The sequence below is a fragment of the Urocitellus parryii genome, chromosome 12 (genome assembly GCF_045843805.1).
Source record: "Urocitellus parryii isolate mUroPar1 chromosome 12, mUroPar1.hap1, whole genome shotgun sequence".
In the NCBI taxonomy this organism is placed as follows: domain Eukaryota; kingdom Metazoa; phylum Chordata; class Mammalia; order Rodentia; family Sciuridae; genus Urocitellus; species Urocitellus parryii.
The window spans coordinates 93814666-93835589 of record NC_135542.1 but is presented as its reverse complement, the minus strand read 5'-3'; the positions used below and the strand labels follow the sequence as shown (position 1 = coordinate 93835589).

At 46.7% G+C, this 20924-nt stretch overlaps 1 protein-coding gene across 3 annotated transcripts in view; it reads right to left on the bottom strand.

The window, feature by feature from the left end:
- Positions 1 to 394: 394 nt before the first annotated feature.
- The window catches only part of Hk2 (hexokinase 2), a 59549-nt gene continuing 39019 nt past the window's right edge, over positions 395 to 20924 (bottom strand). For all 3 annotated transcript variants that reach the window (XM_026397459.2, XM_026397461.2, XM_026397460.2), the window contains 15 exons: positions 20415 to 20534; positions 19688 to 19783; positions 18873 to 18972; positions 18393 to 18576; positions 16028 to 16183; positions 14271 to 14504; positions 12764 to 13068; positions 11307 to 11455; positions 10966 to 11085; positions 8455 to 8550; positions 7857 to 7956; positions 7573 to 7756; positions 6815 to 6970; positions 5404 to 5637; positions 395 to 2970 (listed from right to left, as the gene is read on the bottom strand). In XM_026397459.2, the coding sequence (XP_026253244.1) occupies positions 2826 to 2970; positions 5404 to 5637; positions 6815 to 6970; positions 7573 to 7756; positions 7857 to 7956; positions 8455 to 8550; positions 10966 to 11085; positions 11307 to 11455; positions 12764 to 13068; positions 14271 to 14504; positions 16028 to 16183; positions 18393 to 18576; positions 18873 to 18972; positions 19688 to 19783; positions 20415 to 20534 (2379 nt within the window). In that variant the 3' untranslated portion in view covers positions 395 to 2825. The remainder of the gene's footprint in view (positions 2971 to 5403; positions 5638 to 6814; positions 6971 to 7572; positions 7757 to 7856; positions 7957 to 8454; positions 8551 to 10965; positions 11086 to 11306; positions 11456 to 12763; positions 13069 to 14270; positions 14505 to 16027; positions 16184 to 18392; positions 18577 to 18872; positions 18973 to 19687; positions 19784 to 20414; positions 20535 to 20924) is intronic.

The following is a 20924-nucleotide window of genomic DNA, read 5'->3' as shown; positions in this document are numbered from 1 at the left end:
TTAAAAAAAAGAAGGATGGGGGAGCATTTGCATCTATATTAAACATGTACATTATTCCCTAAACAATACAGCTTAACAACTATTTACATAGCATTTACATCATATTAGGTATAAGTAATCCAGAGATGATTTAAAGTATGTGGAGGATATATCATAAAATCTATGCAAATACTACACTATTTTATTTTTTCTATAAGGGATTTGGGCCTCCAGATTTTGGTATCTTGAGGGGATCCTGGAACCTGTCCCCCATGGGTACTGAAAAATGAGCACACTCTCAAAATCAAGATACCATCAATGATTCATAGACTGGCCAGGAGATAGTACAGTGTCCCAGAGATGACTGCCTTCTTAAAAATGCATTTGGAAGATTTTGCTCAGATCACACTTTGAATATTTTGAAAAATGTTAAAATTTATTAATATAATAGTTAACATCACATAGTTAATTCAACTACTTCTCTATTGTACATAGTGACAACAATCAACATCTTCACAAGACTGCATGCTCAAGGATTTGAGATGATCCATATTCAGTGCATCCCAGTTGAAGATTGAGATCCACTGTATTTACGCCAAGCAAAGTAGCATCATTGAGGGGGCTGCCAGCCCAATGCCAGGAACACAGACAGTCCATGTGTATGGTCCATTGCTCTCATTTGGAAACCAATAACACATCTTTAATAGCCATACACACATCTCTACCTTAGGGGGGAAAAAAAGTATAATTTCATAGACAGTGCCTAAGTTTTAAAATTTACAAAGTCACAATTCAAAAATAAAATTCATTTGTATTTCACAGGCATCCTTTAGGGACAAACGAATCTAAAGCTGGCCTTCAGTTTTCATTGCAGTTGGAGGCACCCATATTTTGGATCAATAACTGCAGATGGAGGCAGCAGAGGAGTAACATCAGACAGGCACAGTAAGAATGGGACAATCAAGGACCTGTCCCCTTTCCTCTGTGCTTCCCAGAAGGAGCTGGACAGTTTTTACTAATTTCTACACCATCTTATTCAAAAATGATAACCGGGCACTGTTCTCAGCACAAGTTGGAAAAACGTGCAAAAACTGGGTGTGATCGAGCCGTGGATTTCTTCTCCATCTCTCCGTTTTTGTCCTTGTGTCCTACTTAATAGTGGTACAAGGCCATTCCCTCTCTGTTATGTTGTATCCAGGTTTAACATCTGTGCTGATTCATATATTAGGGCAGAGTGGGCTTTCAGGTTCAGAATTAACTGCACTCTTGGAAAGAGTATGGCAGCTATGATACCACGGTCCATCCCTGCCAACAGTTTGAAATAAATACTGTGTATAAAAAACAAACACGGGTCAGCAGACCAATGCCAGCTCAGCCCAAGGAAGCACATAGACAACATTTCTTATAAAACATTTACAAAACAAACCCAAGGTGAAATTTGCCAAGAAGGCACAAAATACACCAAAAATGTTGTCCCTGAGGTTTTGTTTGTTTGGTTGTTTAATTGCTTGGTTTTGGTTTGATGTTGACGATTAGATACAATTAAAAAAAAAAAATTGGTGGCTTCCTTTATCTTGCCAGACAGCTTCAAAATAGTACTGACTTTGCTAAGAATAAAAATTTCTATAAACAGTGAGTCTATTTGAAATGCTTCCTTTGGTTTCCTTTGGTTAGCATCCCATGGAATATTGCCCCAGGAAAGTCTCTTGACAGATTAGCCAGTGGCTGTGGTTTCTCCAATCCATGGGCTCAGCCTTGGTCTCCATCCCTGCCTTCCAGGCATTTCCAAATCTGTAGGGTCAGGAGGAGCCAGAAAGCGGATGTTTTTCCATTCACTCACCCCGGAGAGGCTTTCCTTCTCTTCCCACAGGCGAATGAGGTATTTCTAGTAGCTAGTCAATGTCTTCACTTTCTGTCCTTAACTGTACTGATCTACCAATGAGTCTAAGGAGACCCTGCATATCTATATACAGAACAAATTAACATATAAATACATTACATACAATCCGCCATTACATGATGAAGGAGCAGACCTACTTCATGAACTAAATAAATTTCAAACATAAATTAAAATGAAAATACAGTGTCTCCACTTTTGCAGGTAAATCTTTAAAAACAAACCAAAAGGCTCCCCCCCTCCCCCAAAGGTCCACTGCTCATGAGGGATCCAAGCACCCACAAGGAGAGGCAGCGATAAATCTATATTGCAGGATGCATCTGGCTTTGGTGTCATCGCCCAGATTTGGGATTCCTCAATTCCAGTTTCAGTAAATGCTGGAATCCACGGGGCGATGGCAGGTTGAGAAAGGGCTGCCACACGGATTTCCATGGGATCTCCCTCCACTGCTTCCTCCCTCCCCACATCTGCCTGCATGAGGATCAGACTGAGTGACTAGCAGAGACCTCCTGGATCTCTGATGGGAGAAAGAGTATTGACATCCTTGCAGGGGGATGCTCTCCAACTAGAAGTACCCCGTCAGCCCCAAGGGGAGGCTAGCCCCATCCTTTAGGATTGTACAGAGACGTGGAATTCCAGGAGAGGGGGCGAGGTGCTAAGGATTATTGTCATTATTTTTTTTTAAGTTTTTTTCTTAAGTTGTATGAGAACCAATGGGAATGATTGTGACCAGTATGAACAGTCCTGGCTTCTGTATCTCAAGAAGGCCAAGACTTGGGCACAAAACTCTACGGTGAATGTAAAAAAAAAAAAAAATCTCAATCCGACGGGGTCCTCTCTGCCAAGGAAAAGCTGAGGGGACTGTGTCTCTGACACAAGAGGATGACTCCTTATAATTTAAAACAGGGAAGAGGGGGAAGCAGAGAAGTCCCTTCCAAATTCCAGGGTTCTATCGCTGTCCAGCCTCACGGATACGACAGGCCACGGCAGTGATGAGCGCGGCCCCCTTCCCACTGCCGTCCTCTGACTCCAGGAAGGACACCTCACATTTGGGGGCCAGGTCCTTCACCGTCTCATGCATGACTTTGGCAAAACTGGAAAAAAGGGGGAGAAAGACAAAAGAACAAAGCACCTTAGTCATGACAGATTTGTGTGCTCAGAGGTGAGGTGCTAAGAAGTAATGCTGGCGATCCACGGGTAATTAAGACGAGGAGCATGACAGCTACACTGTGGGTCTATATATTTGTACCAGAAAATTAGCCTGGGAGATGCTGATAATCTGTCCAAGTGCAACATCACAGTGTACCCACTTAGCTCTTAGCTCAAGAGAGCTAAGATTTCACTCTAGGACAAATGCCTTGGGATTCTGTTGAACTGTGCTCTTAAAACTAATCAGTAAAAGAAGTTCAACAGTCATGTGAGCCACCTATGAGTCTTGCAGAAGTGTGTAACCTCCTCTGCAGGGGAGGACCAAATCCTGTGCATGTGGTTTTTATATTTTCCAAGGGTTATCACTTCACATCAGCCCTACACCGACTCCAAAATGCCATTGAAGGCAAGAGGGGCAGATGTATAGGGTTTCTGTTAGGACATTACAGAGATCACAGATCATCTTCATATGGGACTGAAAAAAGAGACAGTCACCATCCAACCCAACCCAACCCAAGCGGGTCAGGATGCCCTCCCACCTGTGAAGCTGAGGATGCCCAGTCCCAGGGTTGGGGGCTAGGTTTCCATACCTGCTACAGTTTGGATCTAATGTCCCCTGAAGTCCCTCATATAAGAGGTGGGAGGTAGCATAGTCACTGGGGCTATGCCCTTGGAGGGAATTGTGGGACTCTGGTCTCCCTTTTTCTTTCTTTTCCACTTTCCAGTCACAAGGTGAGCAGTTTGGCTCCACACACACTCCTGCCATCGTGTGCTACCTCACCACGGGCCCCAAAGCAGCAGGGCCAACCAGTCTTGGACTGAAACTTCCAAAACTGTGAGCCAAAATAACCCTTTCCTCTTTATAAGTTGATTATCTCATGTATTTTTCGACAGGAAGAGAAAGCTGAATAAAAGTCCCTTTCCCAACCCTCATCTGGAGCCAAGAACCCTATTTTTACAATGAGACTTATCACTGAGGAAAGGGACTTTCACTAATAGTGCAGACTCAAAGAGCCTCTTAGGTCATTAAAATAAATGTGGTGACAGCAACTCATAATAGCTAAACTATGGAACCAACCTAGGTGCCCTTCAATTGATGAATGAATAAAAAATGTGATTGATATAAAATTATATACATGACTATTGCTCAGTCTTAAAGATGAATGATGGTATTTGCTGGTAAATGGATGGTGCTGGAGAATATGCTAAGCATATTTGATACATCACACAAATAAAAATTAAAAAATTATCAAGTAGCTGCTATGTAGCTAATGTATAATACTGTCCAAATATATTGAAACTATGTTTATAAATAAAAATATTAATACAAACATTTTGATTTAGGAAAAAAAAGATACACAAATGTGGGGAGAGGTGGTCACAAATCAATCCAGGATTCTCCACCCTCCCTCCACCCCACGGGTGCTGTGCAGGCCGGGCACTGCTCTACTCCTTTAGCTTTTAGCTGAAAGGCTTCCAGAGAGTATGTGGGCTACTTCTGACTTCAAAATAAATTATACAAATAGACAAGTGAGAGAAGACAGAAGCAAAATGGTAATAAGAAGAGAGAAAGGAGAAGAAGAGGGAAACAAGGAACACAGTCAAAAGAAAGGGGAACTTGGTATTTCCATATTGAGGGCACGACAAAGGGCCAGGCAGCAAACCCTTTCAGTGTCACAGGCCATACTTCTCCTGGGTAGCACAAAAGCGGCCATCGACAGCATATAAACACATGAGTGCCACTCTCTTCCAATAAAACTTGATTTACAGGAGCAATCATGGCTATTAATTACTAATCCCCTGCCCTGGACCATAGGGGGAGAATCTTGCTTGAGTTCCAGCATGTTTGCTAGAACATTCACAGCAGCACTGTTTGTAAGAGTCAAAATCTAGAAATAATCCACATAAAACATACTTGGGAGGCTGAGGCAGGAGGATTGCTCAAGACCCAGCAGTTTGAGACCCTGGACAACAGAGCAAGACCCCATCTCCAAAATAAATAAACAAACCATAAATGCTGTGTGAGAAAAGCCAGTCACAGAAGAAGCCATGTGATTCTATTCACGGCAAGTTCAAAAATCATGCTCAATTTCTAGCGTATGTTTACTAAACAATATAGATGTGTAACATAGAGACCTGGGGAAAAGAAAAGCAAGAGACTGAGTTGGGGCAGCCCTTGTTCCTGGCAGGAGAGGGTGCAATTGCAGGGGGGGGGGCACTTTCAATACTGAAACACAGGCCTGATTCTGGTTCTGATTACTGATCTTCAAACTATAAACATTAAAAACACTATTTAGAATGACCAATAGTTTTCTATAAAGTTAAAAGGGGGATGGGGACAAAGACAAAGCGATAAAGGTCTGGGATCAGGCACTCACTGAGGATGTAGCTTGTAGAGGGTCCCATCCACACCCACTGTCACTTTGAGGGTGTCCAGCCCACGGTTTTCCCGTATCTTGTCCACAACAGCAGCCATGCCTGCGCCACAGAGCTGGGCTGCCCGCCGTGCCACCACGGTGCACACCTCCTTGACGATGATGCTGTCGTCACAGGTGCTCTCGAGGCCCAAGTGGCGCAGGATGGCACGGACCTGCAGCAGGGCCAGGCAATCGCTGGGGTGGAAGGGAGACAATGAGTGGTCAGTCAAGAGCAGAGAGGGCTGGAGACCCCCCTCTCCCAGGATGGCTCTTTTATCCTAGGAGGCTCTGCAGGGGTCCGGCCCTTGGGGACCAGGCCCTACAAGGTGGGCCCTGATCAAGAACTCAGAGCAGTGCTCATCCTGCTGGACCATGCTCACTCTTCCTGAGAGTGAGAGGAAATTTTAAAAGAAGGTCCTCATTCTACTTTGTGCAGGGAAGGTAGAACACTGTCACTACAAAGCATATCGAAACACAAAGGAACTTCACTGTCTACTCATTTGGAAATAATAAAGACAGTGGCCATGCCAGCATGCGGCATTTCCAGCTGCAGAGCACGTTCATGTCCCTTCTCTCATTGCTGTCCCTGGGTCTTCAGGACAAGCATTAACTTACTAGCATTACACTCCTGCTTGATTTCCATTCCCCACACTGGGCAGTCTGCATTCTGCTTATGCCCTTTTTATGAAATAGATGCACATAAAATTGTAGTGAGAAAATAAACCCTATTTTATAAAGAAAACTATTGTAGAGACCTGGAATTTCCTTATCCATCAGCTGAGCAGACTCTATTCACTGATGCAGGTGCCCTTGGGGCCCACTCAGGTCAGTAACCCAGTTCCTGGTCTATGCCTTGAGAGTAACATAGCATTAATTTTTTAAGGGCTCTGAAATTCACCATTCTAATTTGGAGCAGAGTTTTCTGCCATTAGACCAGAGGACCGAGGCTTCACTCTAACAAGCCACAACATAGCATGCCTCTGTCCTGCCTGAGGTTTACTTAGTCCTTGATAGAGTGAAGCCTGTCCTCTTTAATCAATCCTCATTGCCTGATTATTGCAGCCAGCAGTGAAGAAGGATCCCCAAGCCAAGCATGGATGCTTCATCACGTTATTTTCCTCTGCACATTTTAATTTATATCCTATGATCAGGTTATCTTTCTTGTTCTGCTATTTGATCTAAAATACAACAATATCCCTGTTCATGGTCCCATGCCATGCTCAGCACCATCTTTCATGTGTGAGCCACTAGATTGACTTGTGTGAGCCCTGCTCTGATCTCACTTGAGCTGTGAAATCCTTCAGCTTGTCTGTCCATGAGGAATACATAGGACATGGCCCCATCCTCCCCCAATCCCTAAATAAACTCTCACCTCTCAATCTGAGACAAGAACTTTGTTTCAAAGATTCCCCTTGTCTTGAGCCGCTCTGAGATGCGGCCGCGGAAGAGCAGCCCACGCTTGGTGAAATCGATAAGGATGTTACGGACAATCTCGCCCAAGTACATGCCACTGATCATCTTCTCAAACCTGCAATTTACAGAGGTTAAATCGGAAGGTAGTAGGATGTGTTGAGACAGAACGAAAAGCGGAGGGCAGCACGGCGGGAAAGGAATGCCACTTAATTCATTGGGCGGGATTCCTATGTCCTCTCACACTGATCCTCCTCCACCTTCAGCAAAACTGAGCATGGTGCTGTCGCTTCCTCCCCTCATCCCCCCCCCCACCACCACCACCCATGGGGCTTTGTGATGCTGGCCAGTTCCGACAAGAGAGGGTGCTAGACACTGGATGGCTGGGGGAGAAAGAAAGGATTTGCTCCTGTGTGGGCCGCCCCAGCAATGCTGTGTCACCCCAGGAGCAGCAGTGGTCCACTCCTCATTTGTCCCTCACAGACTCAGCCCTAGGTTTTGATCCCATCCCCACCCCCATTCTCCCAGGCCTCGCGGTGGAAGCAGCTTCCTCACATTTACTAACTCAGAACTTTCCAAGAAACCATTGTCATCTCAAGCTAATAAGCATCCTTGTTATTATCTTTATTATTATTATTATTATACAGTCTGGTGGAGACTCCCATCACTCATTGCTATCCAGTTCTGGGATACAAGGCCCACACCTAGTTGGGTGCCTACCTCTGTCTGCCCGGGTTGAGCGAAAGATCATCCACAGCCTTGTCAAATTCCGTGCGGAAGTCGTCCAGGCACCCATTGTCCCCGAAGGCCCCCCACTCCATGTTGACGCACATCCGCCCCTCTTCTCCATCCACCAGCTCCACGTTGCGCATCTCCTCCATGTAGCAGGCGTTGCTACCTGTGCCTGCCCATCACAGGGGCACCAGGTCTCACTCAGCTCCAGCCTCCCACCCACCCAAGGCTGTGCCCCCCGCCCCTATGGGGAGGATGGTTGATATCCTTACCAACAATGAGGCCAACCTCACAGTGAGGGTCTTCATAGCCACAGGTCATCATAGTTCCAACTGTGTCATTAACCACAGCCACCACGTCCAGGTCAAACTCCTAAGAGGGCAGAAGCAGATGCCTAGTCCACAGGTGAACCCCCACATTCTCCCTTCAGACATCGGCAAGGACACTTACATGTATATAAGTACATCTCAAATGCTGTGACTCACTCCCTCATTTCATATGAGGCTCGCTCAAGGCTAGCATGAAGACTTCCCTAGTTGGGCTGCTATTAAGATTGCCACACTTCCCTGCTCACTTGATCTGCTCTCCTTGTCCAACTTCATTTTTCTTAGCCCTTAATAACAGTTGCCATTGGGTTATGGGTTTATGTTTGAGAACAAGTGTTTTTTTTTTTTTTTGGTTGGTTTGTTTTTTTGCAGTCACTTCTGAATCCCCACACCCAGAACAGAGCTTTATGCACAGTGGACACTCAACCATTGCTGAGCTGAGTGACTACATCAATTTTCCCGCCAGCCAAAGCAACTGCACTCAATGTTGCCCCTCACACATCACTTCAGGCATCAAGGAATCAATGCATGGGGTCTCCTTTACCTCTCGCCGGTGGATCGCTTCCTTCAGCAGGGTGACCACGTCCTCACCCTCGCATCCAGATGCCTTGAAGCCTTTGGTCCACTTAAGGAGGATACTCTAAAAAGCACAGAGAAGACCTCAGAGAAGGGCTCCTGGGTCATTTCTGGGTTCTCAACCTCATAAACTAGACAGATTCCCTGGAGTAAGCAGCCATCTTACCTACCAGTGATCCTCAACCTAAGGTTGTTGCTTGGATTTACTGAGTACTTCCTGTGCACCAATGCTGGTGCATGACATGTGCTACACCATTTAATCCCCACAGCCATCTATGGAGAACATTTATCATGATCACACCCTCCTTTTACAGGTAACCCGGGCACCCAGGTGACTTGCCTAGGCCTAGTTTGAAGCTAGGAGCAGGACTCACCTCCAGACCTGCTGACTCCAATCAATGGCTCACAAGCACTGTGCAAATGTCCCAACACATGTTTCCTTCACTGGGCAAAGCAGTTTTGCCCTGTCCCTGTCCTTCACTTAAATCAGAAGGGCCAGCACGTCTCTTAATTTTTCATACTTCTGTATCCAGTGAACGAGTACCTGGCCACAGCTGGGGAAGTGTCTGGGCCTCACACTCCTCCACATTTCTCAGTGAGGAAGCTCTCTAAGGCTTCTCAGAGTCCTCTGTGGGCCCATCTTTAATGTGGCCCATGTCACAGGGCCATCTGGAAGTAGATGCCCGGTGGCTTTGCACGTGGGAGAAATCTTTGTTCACTGGAGCCCTCTGTGCTGCAGAACATCAGAAACCAGTGTCAGCACTCCCAGATCCATTTCCCAAGAGGCTGGACCCACCAGTGGACTGTGTGCTCACTACCGCCCACTTGCATGGTGTCCCCAGGCCTTGCTTGGTGGTTCATGCCCATCACCTTGGCATCTCATCCACCTGGATGTGTCACACCATGATCAGATCCCAAGAGACTCAGAAGAACAAAGCGCATCCCCGTGGAGCCTTGGTTTACACACCCACATCCAGACAAGGGTGTGCTCACCTCCACCCATCTCTCTCATCTGCACATTAGCTTCATATCTCTGGCAAAAGTTCGGCACTTTAAAATTTATAGAATGTTCAAGTAACATCACTTCAGGTAATCCTTATAAAAAGACACGAACAGGCCCCAACAGCTGGGGAGACTTGCCCAAGGCCAGTGGCGAGTAAGCACAGCCAGAGGCCCTCGGGCCTCCTGAGCACCTGCTAATACCTCATCATCAGGATGACCTCATTGGCTAAGAGATCCTAGACATAACATGTGCTCCTTACAGAAAATTGGAACATACAGATTAAGATCCAGCAGGATGACTGTTCTATTCAGATAGAAACAGTTATCATACCCAATAAAATACATAAAGATAAATACATGTTGGTATGAAAAGATAGTGTCTGTTTAAAATAAAATAAAATAAAAATTTGTAGGAAAAGTCTGGAAGGACTCTGTTAGAATGTTTTTACTTTTCTATTAATCATTTTTTCTTCTTTTCTATATAATATAGATATTAAAATTATAAATAAATAAATAAAACCTCTCCCCATCAAGTCATTCTTCTAATTTGCTCCAAGTACTCCTCACCTCCTCCAGGGCTGCACTCAGATCATCAACTCACTGCGTGTCTTCAGGGCTGTAATATCCCATTGCCATGGTCCAAACAGCAGCTCTTACTTTTCTGAGCTTGCTTCAACAGCCCAGTTTGGAAGCATCTAAGGCAGGAACCATGCCTTTTGCACCTGGCAACTGCATCCACAGCACCATAACCCTGCAGCATGCGTGCAGGTTTCTACATGACTGGCTAAGTCAGAGAGGAACCACCGTTCAAATAAAAATACTCTAATATGGAAGCCATCAGCCCAGATCCCAGCACTGCCTACTCGGCTGTCCTCCATCTCTTCATGTACTCCTGTCCAGTACATCTGGGAACACCAGATCTTCAACCCCTCTTTCATTCATCCAAGGCAAGTTGAACAGGAATGAGAGGCAAAGGTGAGACTAGAAAGACCAGAGCATCCACATTTATAGGAGACAAAATAAAAATGCCTGAGCCTGTAAGGGCCTCAGGAGCAAGAGAGAGAATTTGAGCTCACAGGCTCAAGACATCAGAAAAACAGAATACAAATAGTGGCTTGGCCTACTCCCAAGCTAGATGACCTGGAGCAAGGCACCAAGTACCTTTGTAGACCTTATCTTCTTTACTGAAAAATGGGCATATGAACACTTAACTTAGATGGTTGCTGTGAGGATTAAATGAGATAATGCACATAGGAAGCTAAATGTATTATGTGGCAGACAATAAGTGCTTAAAATATGTGAGTTAATGTTTTGATTAGCATCACCATCATCATTCTTCCAAAGAAAGTTGGATCCTTAACTAAACCAACTTATTCTTATCAATGGGCCCTTCCTCCCCAAGGGTCACTAGTGCCCTTCTTTCACTCATTAGGGTCAATAAAGCCCATAGGAGAGCCCTGTGGGAAGGCACTGTTACCTCATCCAAGCTGTTCTGCTGGCAGGGGAAGGAGAAGGTGAAACCCAGAGGCAGAGATACACCCTTCATGCCCATGTACTCCAGGAAGTCAGCGATGCACTGGACGATGTGGTCAAAGAGCTGTGGGGAGAAGTCGGAGCACTAAGAAAGAGGCCCTGGCCGAGACGGGCTGCCCCCAACTAGGCCTCAGCAGGAGCTCAAGGTTTCCATCCAGAAGAAATGAAAGCTCAGGCACAAGCCCAGAGAGCAGCCTGGGCCTGGGGCCCACCAAACCTTCCCCAGGTCCACGGGTGAACAAGGAAAGAGGCGTCATTGAAAGCAAAACGCTCCATGCTGCTCACCTCCTCGCCTGTGCCATGCATGACCTCCTGTGGGATGGAGTAGATCTTGTTGTGCATCTCTACTCCTCGCCGCTTCCCATTTCGCACACGCACCAGCAGGACCCGGAAATTGGTTCCTCCAAGGTCCAAGGCCAAGAAGTCCCCTTTCTCTGGAAAATAAATCCCAAAGAGGTGATGAGCTGGGGCGACAAAGAGTGACAGTTTATGTACCTTCCCCTGACAGCGGCCACCCTATAGCTTCAGCAGCCTCAGGGGGTGATGGAGTGTGAGCTCTATTTAATGATGAAGAAAAAAGATGCCCCAGGACGAGATCTTTGCTGGCTCTTTAGTGACTCTCAAATGAGTCCACATGCTGGGGGCCCAGAAGTCAAAGTGAGCACTGCAGAGCTCTGGGGATGCTGATAGAGTACATTTAAAACTATCTAAATACGCTATTTGTGCCAAATCAAATACCACCTTAGGTTAGATTCCAGACTAGAGAAGGAAAAAGAGAATGTAATTCTTTAAAAGAATTAAAAGGGAAATCTTTTAAAATGAGAAAAAACTTCCACCATTAGGCAATTTCAGCGTGCCACAAGCCTCACACACAGTCCCCACCCAACACTTAGGCCATCCTAAGGGATATAGTTCATTCTTTCTTATGGATGATCAAAATCTGGCTAAGCTGGACAACATTACTTATGTAGAATTACATCAGTAGAAAAAGGGAGCAGGGATCAAACCCTAGTCTCTGGAACCTATACTAACTGCTACATTGGCCTGCTCAGCAATCATTTTCTCTGAATTGGGAAAAGACCTCCATTTATTAGGTTGCAAGACCTACAAGAGGGTTTATAGTGATCTTTTTCTGTAAAGTGACAGACAGGAAACATTTTAAGCTTCGTGGACCACATAGTCTTGCTGCAAACACTCAACTCTGCCAGGGTAGTGCAAATCAGTCATGAATGCTGTACAGACCAATGGGCATAGCTGTGTGCTGATAAAACTTTATTCACAAAAACAGGCATAGGCCAAACCTGGCCCAGGTAGTACAGTATGCTGACCCTTGACCCGGACCAAGTGATGGTTGTGAGCAGTGGCTCTGGTACCTGAATTCCTGGATTTGAATCCCAGCTCTGACACTTGCTAGTAGTGTGAACTTGGGCAAGTTTCTTAACTTCTCAGGCCTCCGTTTTTTGCCACACACAGCTGTTTGTTAATACACAAAAGTAACTACTAATCTTTAATAGCTAACAAATATTAAAGGAATTAATAGGCATTAAGTATGTTGATACATAGTAGGCACCAGTAAGTACTGTTTTGGTTTTAGCTGAGGTATGTCTGGTTGACTCTAGTATTATAGTAATATAGCTTCAAAAACAGGTGGCGGTTCAAATGTCCAAGGCTAATGCTAACGGAGCTCCCCAAGCATCGATGCCAAGACAAAGGCCTTCCAGGTGAGCATCTCTGCTGCATACCTGTGCCATCAGGGGTAGCACACACGTAGGTGGGCAGCATCTTCACAGGGGCGATGGAGTGCGTCTCCTTGCTCAGACCTCGCTCCATTTCAAGCTTCATCCTCCTCTTGACCTCCAGCAGCTGCTCATGGCTCAGTTTTAGAGGCTCTAGGGTATTCTGGCGGGCTCTGTGTTGATCAGCCAGTCGGTAAGCCACTGCGGTCACCATGGCTGCCCCTTTGCCGCTGCCATCCTCAGAGCGGAGGAAGCGAATGTCGCAGTCAGGTACCAGCCGACGTACAGCCTTGTGAAGACGCTTGGCAAAACTATAGCCGCCCAGGTGAGATAAGAGACAGGTGTCCGCAGTTAAGGTCGGTGGTATAAATGGTTGCACAGTGGCTCACTGCCTCAGCCCAAAAGCTGGGCCTGCAGGAGCAGAGGCTGCCCTCAGCCTTCTCCCTCCACTCTTTCCCATGTTAGGAATCACTGTATAAAAACTCAGATGATCGCCCTGGCGGAGTTTATCCCCCACTGAAAGGAAAGGACACTTCTAGCAAAACACTGTTCCCTACGTGCAGTCACAAGAAATCTCCTCTGCCCAGGAGATTGCAATCAGCCTCTGCAGTCTAATAGAATCAGGTGGCTCTAACATTACCCATTTTTCATGTCCCGTAACTCATTTTATTTGAAGATGTCACTTCTTCTGCACTCTCGCCTCTCTTTTGCCAATTTCTGCCAACCATCTCAAGGTGTCTGAACAGCTACAGATAACATGTTATGTTCGGCAAGAAACTCTCCAGGTGATGACTGCTTTGAGGTATCGCTCTGCTACTCCAAGTGTGGTCCGTGAGCCAACTGCCTCACTGGAGGCTGTGACATGCAGGATCTCAGACTCACCTCAGACCTTCTGAGCCAGAATCTGCCTCTTAAGATCCCCATGTGATTCATGTGCACATTAACTAAAGTTTGGGAGGCACTGAGCTAGGAGATTAGGGAACCTCAGGGCTGAGACCTTCCACAGTGACCAGCTCAGTTAATGATGCCATATTGCCCTGGCACTCATGTTAGGAGAAACTAAGTGAGTGCAACAAGACGCATCTTCCAGGTCCCAACTGAAACTTGAATGTCTGGATATATATAACCCAAGGGATCAAAACATGCAGCGTGGCATCAATTCAATACCCAAATCAGAGGCTGGTAACCCCCAGTGCTGAGGTGGTCCCCGGCAGAATACATAGCACATATAAGAACCATCAAGAATCATAAAGAGTAAAGAATGAAACTCTGTCTTATAAAGAAGAGGGTGGCCAAGAAGAGCACCCAGCAGCCAGGTCATCAGCAGCCTTCAGAAATCACCTCCACCCACACCAGGAATGACATCCCCCGGTATCCACTTGCCCCGTTGGGAACTATAATTCTACAAAGACCCCCAACACCTTGGGATGCAAAACAGAGCTGCCCTATGGAGTCACCCGGTCCCAGGTACTCTGGGACCTCCTTCACTCCTGGGCCCAAGACGCTGACTCACTGAGGGTGTTTCTTGTAGACGGAGCCATCAACCCCAATGGTGGAGCGCAGCCGATCCTCGCCCTTGTTCTCCTTGATCCGCCGCAACACAGCAGCCAGGGTGGCTGCACACAGGTTGGCTGAGCGTGTGGACACAATCTGGCAGATCCGGTGAGTGGCCACACAGTCCTCCTGCAATGGATTCAGACCCAGCCGCACCAGCACCTGGTAGGCCTTCCGGATGCCATCCTTATCGCTGGGAAAGAGAAAGATAGTGTGTGGGCACCTGTCTGACCCACTGTGGCCAACAGGAGGAGGGTATGGGCTGGCAAGGAAGCCCATCAGCTCCAGCAAACCCCATCTATCAGTGAGGATAGAATCTCTTATGACCTTGCTACCTGTTTGTGAGCAGGGCTGGTGGGGGGGGAGGAGGGGGGGACAACAAGGAGGGAATACAATGCAACATTGCCACCCTGAAGTATCTTTCCCAGACATCACATACACACACACACACACACACACACACTCTCACACATACTCACACACAGTGCTACCCTGGCTCATTTTTCCCCCAGTAAGAAAAACCAGTATTTCTTTTCTGTGCACTAATATAAAGATAAGACCTGGTTCATTGATCTTCTGCACTCTTTGCGTTTGCCGTTTGCTTGTCTTAGGGTAGACAGACAGAATCTCTGCCTCTATAGACAGTCACCTCTAAACATGTGAATCCAGCTGTGGTGCCCATCTGTTCTCTCTAAAGGAGCCAGAGTTTGCCTGTGCCTGAAGATGGTGGGAAAGGGTAGGTGATTTGACACCATAAGTGCCCTTCTCAGGGGAACCAAATGCCTCACTGGATTGAGTACTACCCTCCCCTTGGGGTGTAGCAACTTTAGCCACTGTTTAAAGGTTCCACTCGGAACAAAGTCCTTGGAATGCTTTCACTGCTCCTTTTGGCACTAAAGTCACCTCCTCTCTCGGTATACCTGGTTCCTCAACTAATAGGACCCCCTCTATTCACACGAGGAAATAGCAAGAATGGAAAAACTAGCCCCGGCTATCAGGATACCATGGGCCATCCTCACTCCCATCCCCCCAGCTGGACTATGAGTGGGTGAATATATCTGTGGGCATCCAAGCACCTATTTTTCTGTTTTGAAGTAGGGCTCAGGGTAGTCCCTTTTGAGAACTGCTGATAAGAAAAGAAATGTCAGAAATTCAGGAGAAGAACAAGTAGACAGAAGCAAACAAGTGTTAAGGTGCACTCTTTAATGCCTCCAGGATTTAACCCAGTGCAACAGCCCAAGTCCCTGCATGCGCAGGCCAACTGTTCCCAGCACCCTGAGTCACTTTGGTAGCATCACCCTCAAAATCCACAGGAGCACAGACAAGTAAGTAGAGTGAATTCACAGGCCCACCATGGGCCACCTTCAAGACCCTCTTGTGGCCAGGTGACATGGCACATGCCTATAATCCCAGCAGCTTGAGAGCCTGAGGCAGGAGGATCATGAGTTCAAAGCCAGCCTGAGCAACTTAGTGAGGCTCTAAGCAACTCAGCGAGACCTTATCTCTAAACAAAATATTTTAAAAAGGGCTAGGGATGTGGCTCAGTGGTTAAGCACCCCTGAGTTCAATCCCCAGTACCCCTCCCCCCCAAAAAGACAATCATGTGGACCTCCTGCTCAAAGAGTCAAAAGCCAATGCCCCATCCATGTTCCCCAAATGCCTCTCCCCATAACCAGACACTTGGTGAGCAGAGTGGCATGGAGACCAGAAACTTACTCTTCAATATCTGAGACATCTTTGGTTTCGAAGCTGCCTGTGGTAAGCAGTTCTGGGCTGATCTTCCCCTGGAACAGCAGCTCTTCCTTGGCCATCTTCACCAGGATGAGCCTTACCAGCTCCCCCATGTACATCCCACTGATCATCTTCTCAAACCTGCAGGGAAATACAGACCAAAACAATAATATCCCCCCACCGTCCATGAATGCACAACTTTCCTAGGGAGGCAAGACACAAATATGTGAGATTCAGCATGCTTTAGAGGTCAGCATGATTAAGGATTAACTTATTCAGGTGTGTGTCGACGTGACAGCTGGGGGGCTGCAGGAACTGTGGGGTTGGGACTGACCCTCAGGCTGGTGGGTCTTGAACAATGGGAAAGAACAGGACTTTCAATAGCCAGATGAAACAACTAGGGAGTATAGAACATTCTGGAACAGACTGAATTTTAGGTCATTTAATTTTGGGTAGGAGAATGTTTTTTAAAATTTCTTCTCTCCAAAAAAAAAAAAAAAAAATCTTCATTGCAATAAAATCTCTTGTAGAGTCCCAGTATTTTTTTTCAAGAGGAAAAAAAATTTCCACCTGATTAAATATAGGGCACAAGCCTCTTACAGGCCATTTGTGGATTCCTGAGAAAACGGTGGGGTAGGGGGGACAAGTTGGGGCAGGAAGATAGTGAGGCAAGATTACAAGACCAGGTTGGAACAGATCTCAAAGAGTCTGGGGGTAAACACAATGGAAGTTTCTGAGCAGGCTGGTGATAGGAGAAGAAACACGTTTTAGAAAGGCAGAGATCAGCTCCCAACCTGAGGCAGTTTGGTAATTTAATTTTGCAGCACTAGGTGACACTGTTTTCTTTAGAAGTCTTTCCGGGGACGACTATGTGGCAGAGGAAATGCAATCTCTTTTGGGCAAAGAAGACCCATTGGTCTCTCAGAAAGCCTCTGGGTCTTAGAGGGAGGAGGCTCCCAGGGCTACTGGTACTGTCTAGGACTGGCTTCAGTGACAAGGAGGCCCAGAGCAGGGGTGTGGAGGGGATCTGGACATGACCTACAGAGAGACAACTCAGGCCAAGTCAGGAAGCATTGGAGCTAAGGGACAGGTGGCAGCATTTGTTCCGAGCACAAGGCACATTGAAAATGTCAAAGCCACCCACATGGGCACCTGCCTTGGGATTAACTTGGCTTCAACAGTGAGGATTCCACATCTTCACCCGTGAAGCTAGCTGTATGGGAGCTGAGGGAAACACCCCCAGGGCAAGCGGGTCTCTACAGTGTGATGTCATCGCTCATGATTTTGGGGCTACCTCAGCTGACAATCTGAAAGATGACTTCCTAATCTATTTTTTTATGGATAAACCAGGAATATGCTGTCAAGACCTGGCTGGCAATTTTGTCTTTTGATACTTCAAAGGGTACAGGGCTCTTTGGAATGACATGGGTGTGTCTCATTAATGGAGGCAGGCATTGAGTGAGTGACTTCTCAGCTCATAAACCTCTGGTCACCCATGGCAGACACAACCGGTATGTTCTTAAGTTCAGGTAAATGGACTCACATTCCAACACGTAAAAAAAGCTTATGGCTTAATGAAACCATGCTTTGAGGAAGAAAGGACTCCCCACCACTGACCTGGTTTATAGGGCTAGTTTTCCTTTCTAAGTAGAGATCTGTGCAAAAAGACTTCCCAAAACAGTCCCAGCACCAAGAAGACCAGAGAGATGCTGCATTGCTCAAACTGTTTTGTAACTATGTTTAGTGCTTGCAGCAAGCCTGTCAACATCTTCAGAGACATTTGGCAAATGTGAGAATGAAATAAGGTTGTGTAAGAGTCGAAAGTAACATAAAACCAAGTCTGGCCTGGCTGGAGTATAGAGCATTCAGGTCACAAAATGCTGGGGCCTTTTATCAGACCTACTTCGAGATCATGGTTGGGCCACAGACCCAGGGTGGAGCCCAAAAAGGCTTCTGAGAAGCCAGCTTTTCCATAGGCTTTAGTCAGTCTACAGCTGAGGCAGGAGGCCCTGGGACTCTGTGGGTTGGCAGTAAGCAGCCATCTGACATAACTTGGTCCTTTAGGGGGGAGTAGTGGGTGGGAGCTACTAAGGGGCTTTCAAAAACTAGAATATGACCTTCCAAAGTGAATGTGCTGAAGGATGACCGGGTTTATCACCTGCACTGGTTTTAGAGCCCTCTCAGCAATTTATATTCCTAAATGTTCCCATAATCAGTGGGTGCCTTGCCAAACTTTGGGGGACAAAGTAAGACTATAGAGATGACCTGAAAACAAATCCCCTGTCCCTGAGCAGCCCCAACCTCAGTTCCCAACACACACCCCAACCCCGCCACCCAAAGGCCCACTCACAGTTGCTTCCCAGGATTCAGCGAGCCCATGTCGATCTCTCGGTCAAATTCCGTGCGGATGTCATTGAGTGCGCCATCGTCCCCAAAGGCCCCCCACTCCATGTTGATACACATCCGCCCCTCGTCGCCCTCCACCATGTCGATGTGGCGCATTTCCTCCATGTAGCAGGCATTGCTGCCAGTGCCTGACCAAAGCAAGGGACTGCTCAAGCACCTCCCTACACGTCCCTCCCCTGCCCCCATCTTCCTCTCACGCTACTGTCCAAGGCTGCTCCGTATTAAGATCCCTCCCTGCAGACTTCTGGGCTCACCCAATATATGGTCCAGAACTCTTACTACCCCAGCTCCACAAGCCTTGGCTTGGCCCTCCAAAGCAACTACATCGTTATCTTCAAATATAACCCAGTCTACAGATCGCTCCCTTCTTTTCAGCCCACACCCCCAAATGCACATCCGGCTCTCACACCCAGAGCTCACTCACCCACAATGAGACCAATCTCACAGTTCTGGTCATCATAACCACAAGTCATCATGGTCCCAACCGTGTCATTCACCACAGCCACAATGTCAATATCAAAGTCCTGTAGGGATGAAATGGAGGGTTCTGACCTTCACCATCACAGAAGGGATGGATACAGGATGTGAAGATGGAAAAAGAGCAGCAAGATGCACAGCTCAAGTGCAACGGGCTTACTGACCCAACTCAGAGCCAAGGAAGGTTCGAGCTGGAGAGCTAGATCCACACCCAAGTGAACATCGGGCAACTCACTCCCACCCTGCTTGTTCTCATTGTGGAGAACCATTTTCCTGACACCAGCTCTGTGGTCTACTTTGTAGCCATTACTGCACTAAGGAAAGTCAATCTTGTATGCTTCTTCTACTTCTCTTTCTTCTCCCTCTCACCTCCCCTCTTCTTCCTTCTCTCTCCCTCTCTCCCTCCCTTTCTTTTTCTCTCTCTCCCTCCCACTCCTAAGACAGAACTATATCTTGTCCACTCTCTGCCCCATTCTACCGTCATGTCACCATCATGCCAACTTCCTTACTTAAAATGATATGAATGAAGTCTTCTTCAGGACTGAAGGGTTTTTCTTGCACCGAGGCTAAGATTACTTTCCACCATGATAATCTCAAAACCCCAAAGGCATCTAATCATATATCAAATTACTGGGTAATAGCAGAGAAGAAGAAAACCTCCCCTTAAGCTCTACAAAAGCTTCTCAGGCTGAGTTTGAGGACAGACTTCAGAGTGAATCCCAAAGGGCCTGCACACCCGAGGTCCCACCACTCCACACTCACCCCTCTCCGCTGGATGGCCTTCCGGATCAGAGCCACCACGTCTCTGCCTTCCACACCACTGGACTTGAAGCCCTTGGTCCATGAGACCAGGAAGCTCTACAAAACAACCAAGGAATGAATATTGATTTTTCTACAATTAAAACACAGGCCACACTTTGCCAAGCATCATTAATAGAGCTCTCTGATGCCCAGCTACAGTCATGATTGAATTTGTAGACTGTCTCCTAACTAGCAGAGGAAAAAGAAACTCAGGCTCCTCCCAGGTTCTGGAAAGGAGATCAAATGAGTGATTCCTTCATGATTCACCACTCCTAAGAAATAGAAGGAGCAGGCTATAGACTTGCCAAAATAAGATATGTATATCCTTGAATCATTAACTCCCCAGGTATCCTTCTTCCAAGACCCTTCATCAAAACACTCAGGATCAAAAGAGTTCCTAGCTTCTCATTCCTGTCACCCTGGGTGGGATTGGGACACTATGCAATATGTGTGAAAGGGAGAGTAACAAAGAGCACCCACCTCCCTGATACTTTTTCACCCCCCAACACCTCCAACACACGCACAGTCACCCGGAGGCCAGAACTCTCAATACTGAATCCTTAGCTATAAAATCCAGCGGTGCTACTGCCGATACCACAGCAGCAGATGGCCACCAGGGAGTTCTTCCCAGTCCTCCCAGCCCCAGGAGCGAAGCAATGCAGCAAGTCTTCTGAAGAACCCATCTTACCTCATCTAGCTTAGTCTGGTGGCAGGGGAATGAGAAGGTAAAGCCCAATGGGAGCTTCTTGTCTTTGATTTGGAGCTTATCCATGAAGTTGGCCAGGCATTCAGCAATGTGGTCAAACAGCTAAGGAGACATGATACAGGAAGATGAGCAGGCAGAATGGCACAGAAATTAAGACTTTGGGCTCACAAAGGAATTAGTTGAATTTGCACCAGATTCTCTTCCTACTCTGAGCCTTCATTTGCTTTTCATCGAAGAAATGGGAATGGTAACTGGACCTGCTCACAAACAGTTCACCAAATGATTAAATGAGTCAGTTCATATAAGGGCTTAATACTTGTTAGTACTCATTAAAAGCTGTCCTCCACTTAGACCATCTGTCAAACATCTGTCAAAATAACCCTGAGAGGAAGGGGGAAATCATGGCCAAAGTTATCAGAAAGTCCACGCACACCCTACAAATAGGACCATCCTTTGGTGGCCCTGGCAGAGACCCCCGGACACAGATGCCTA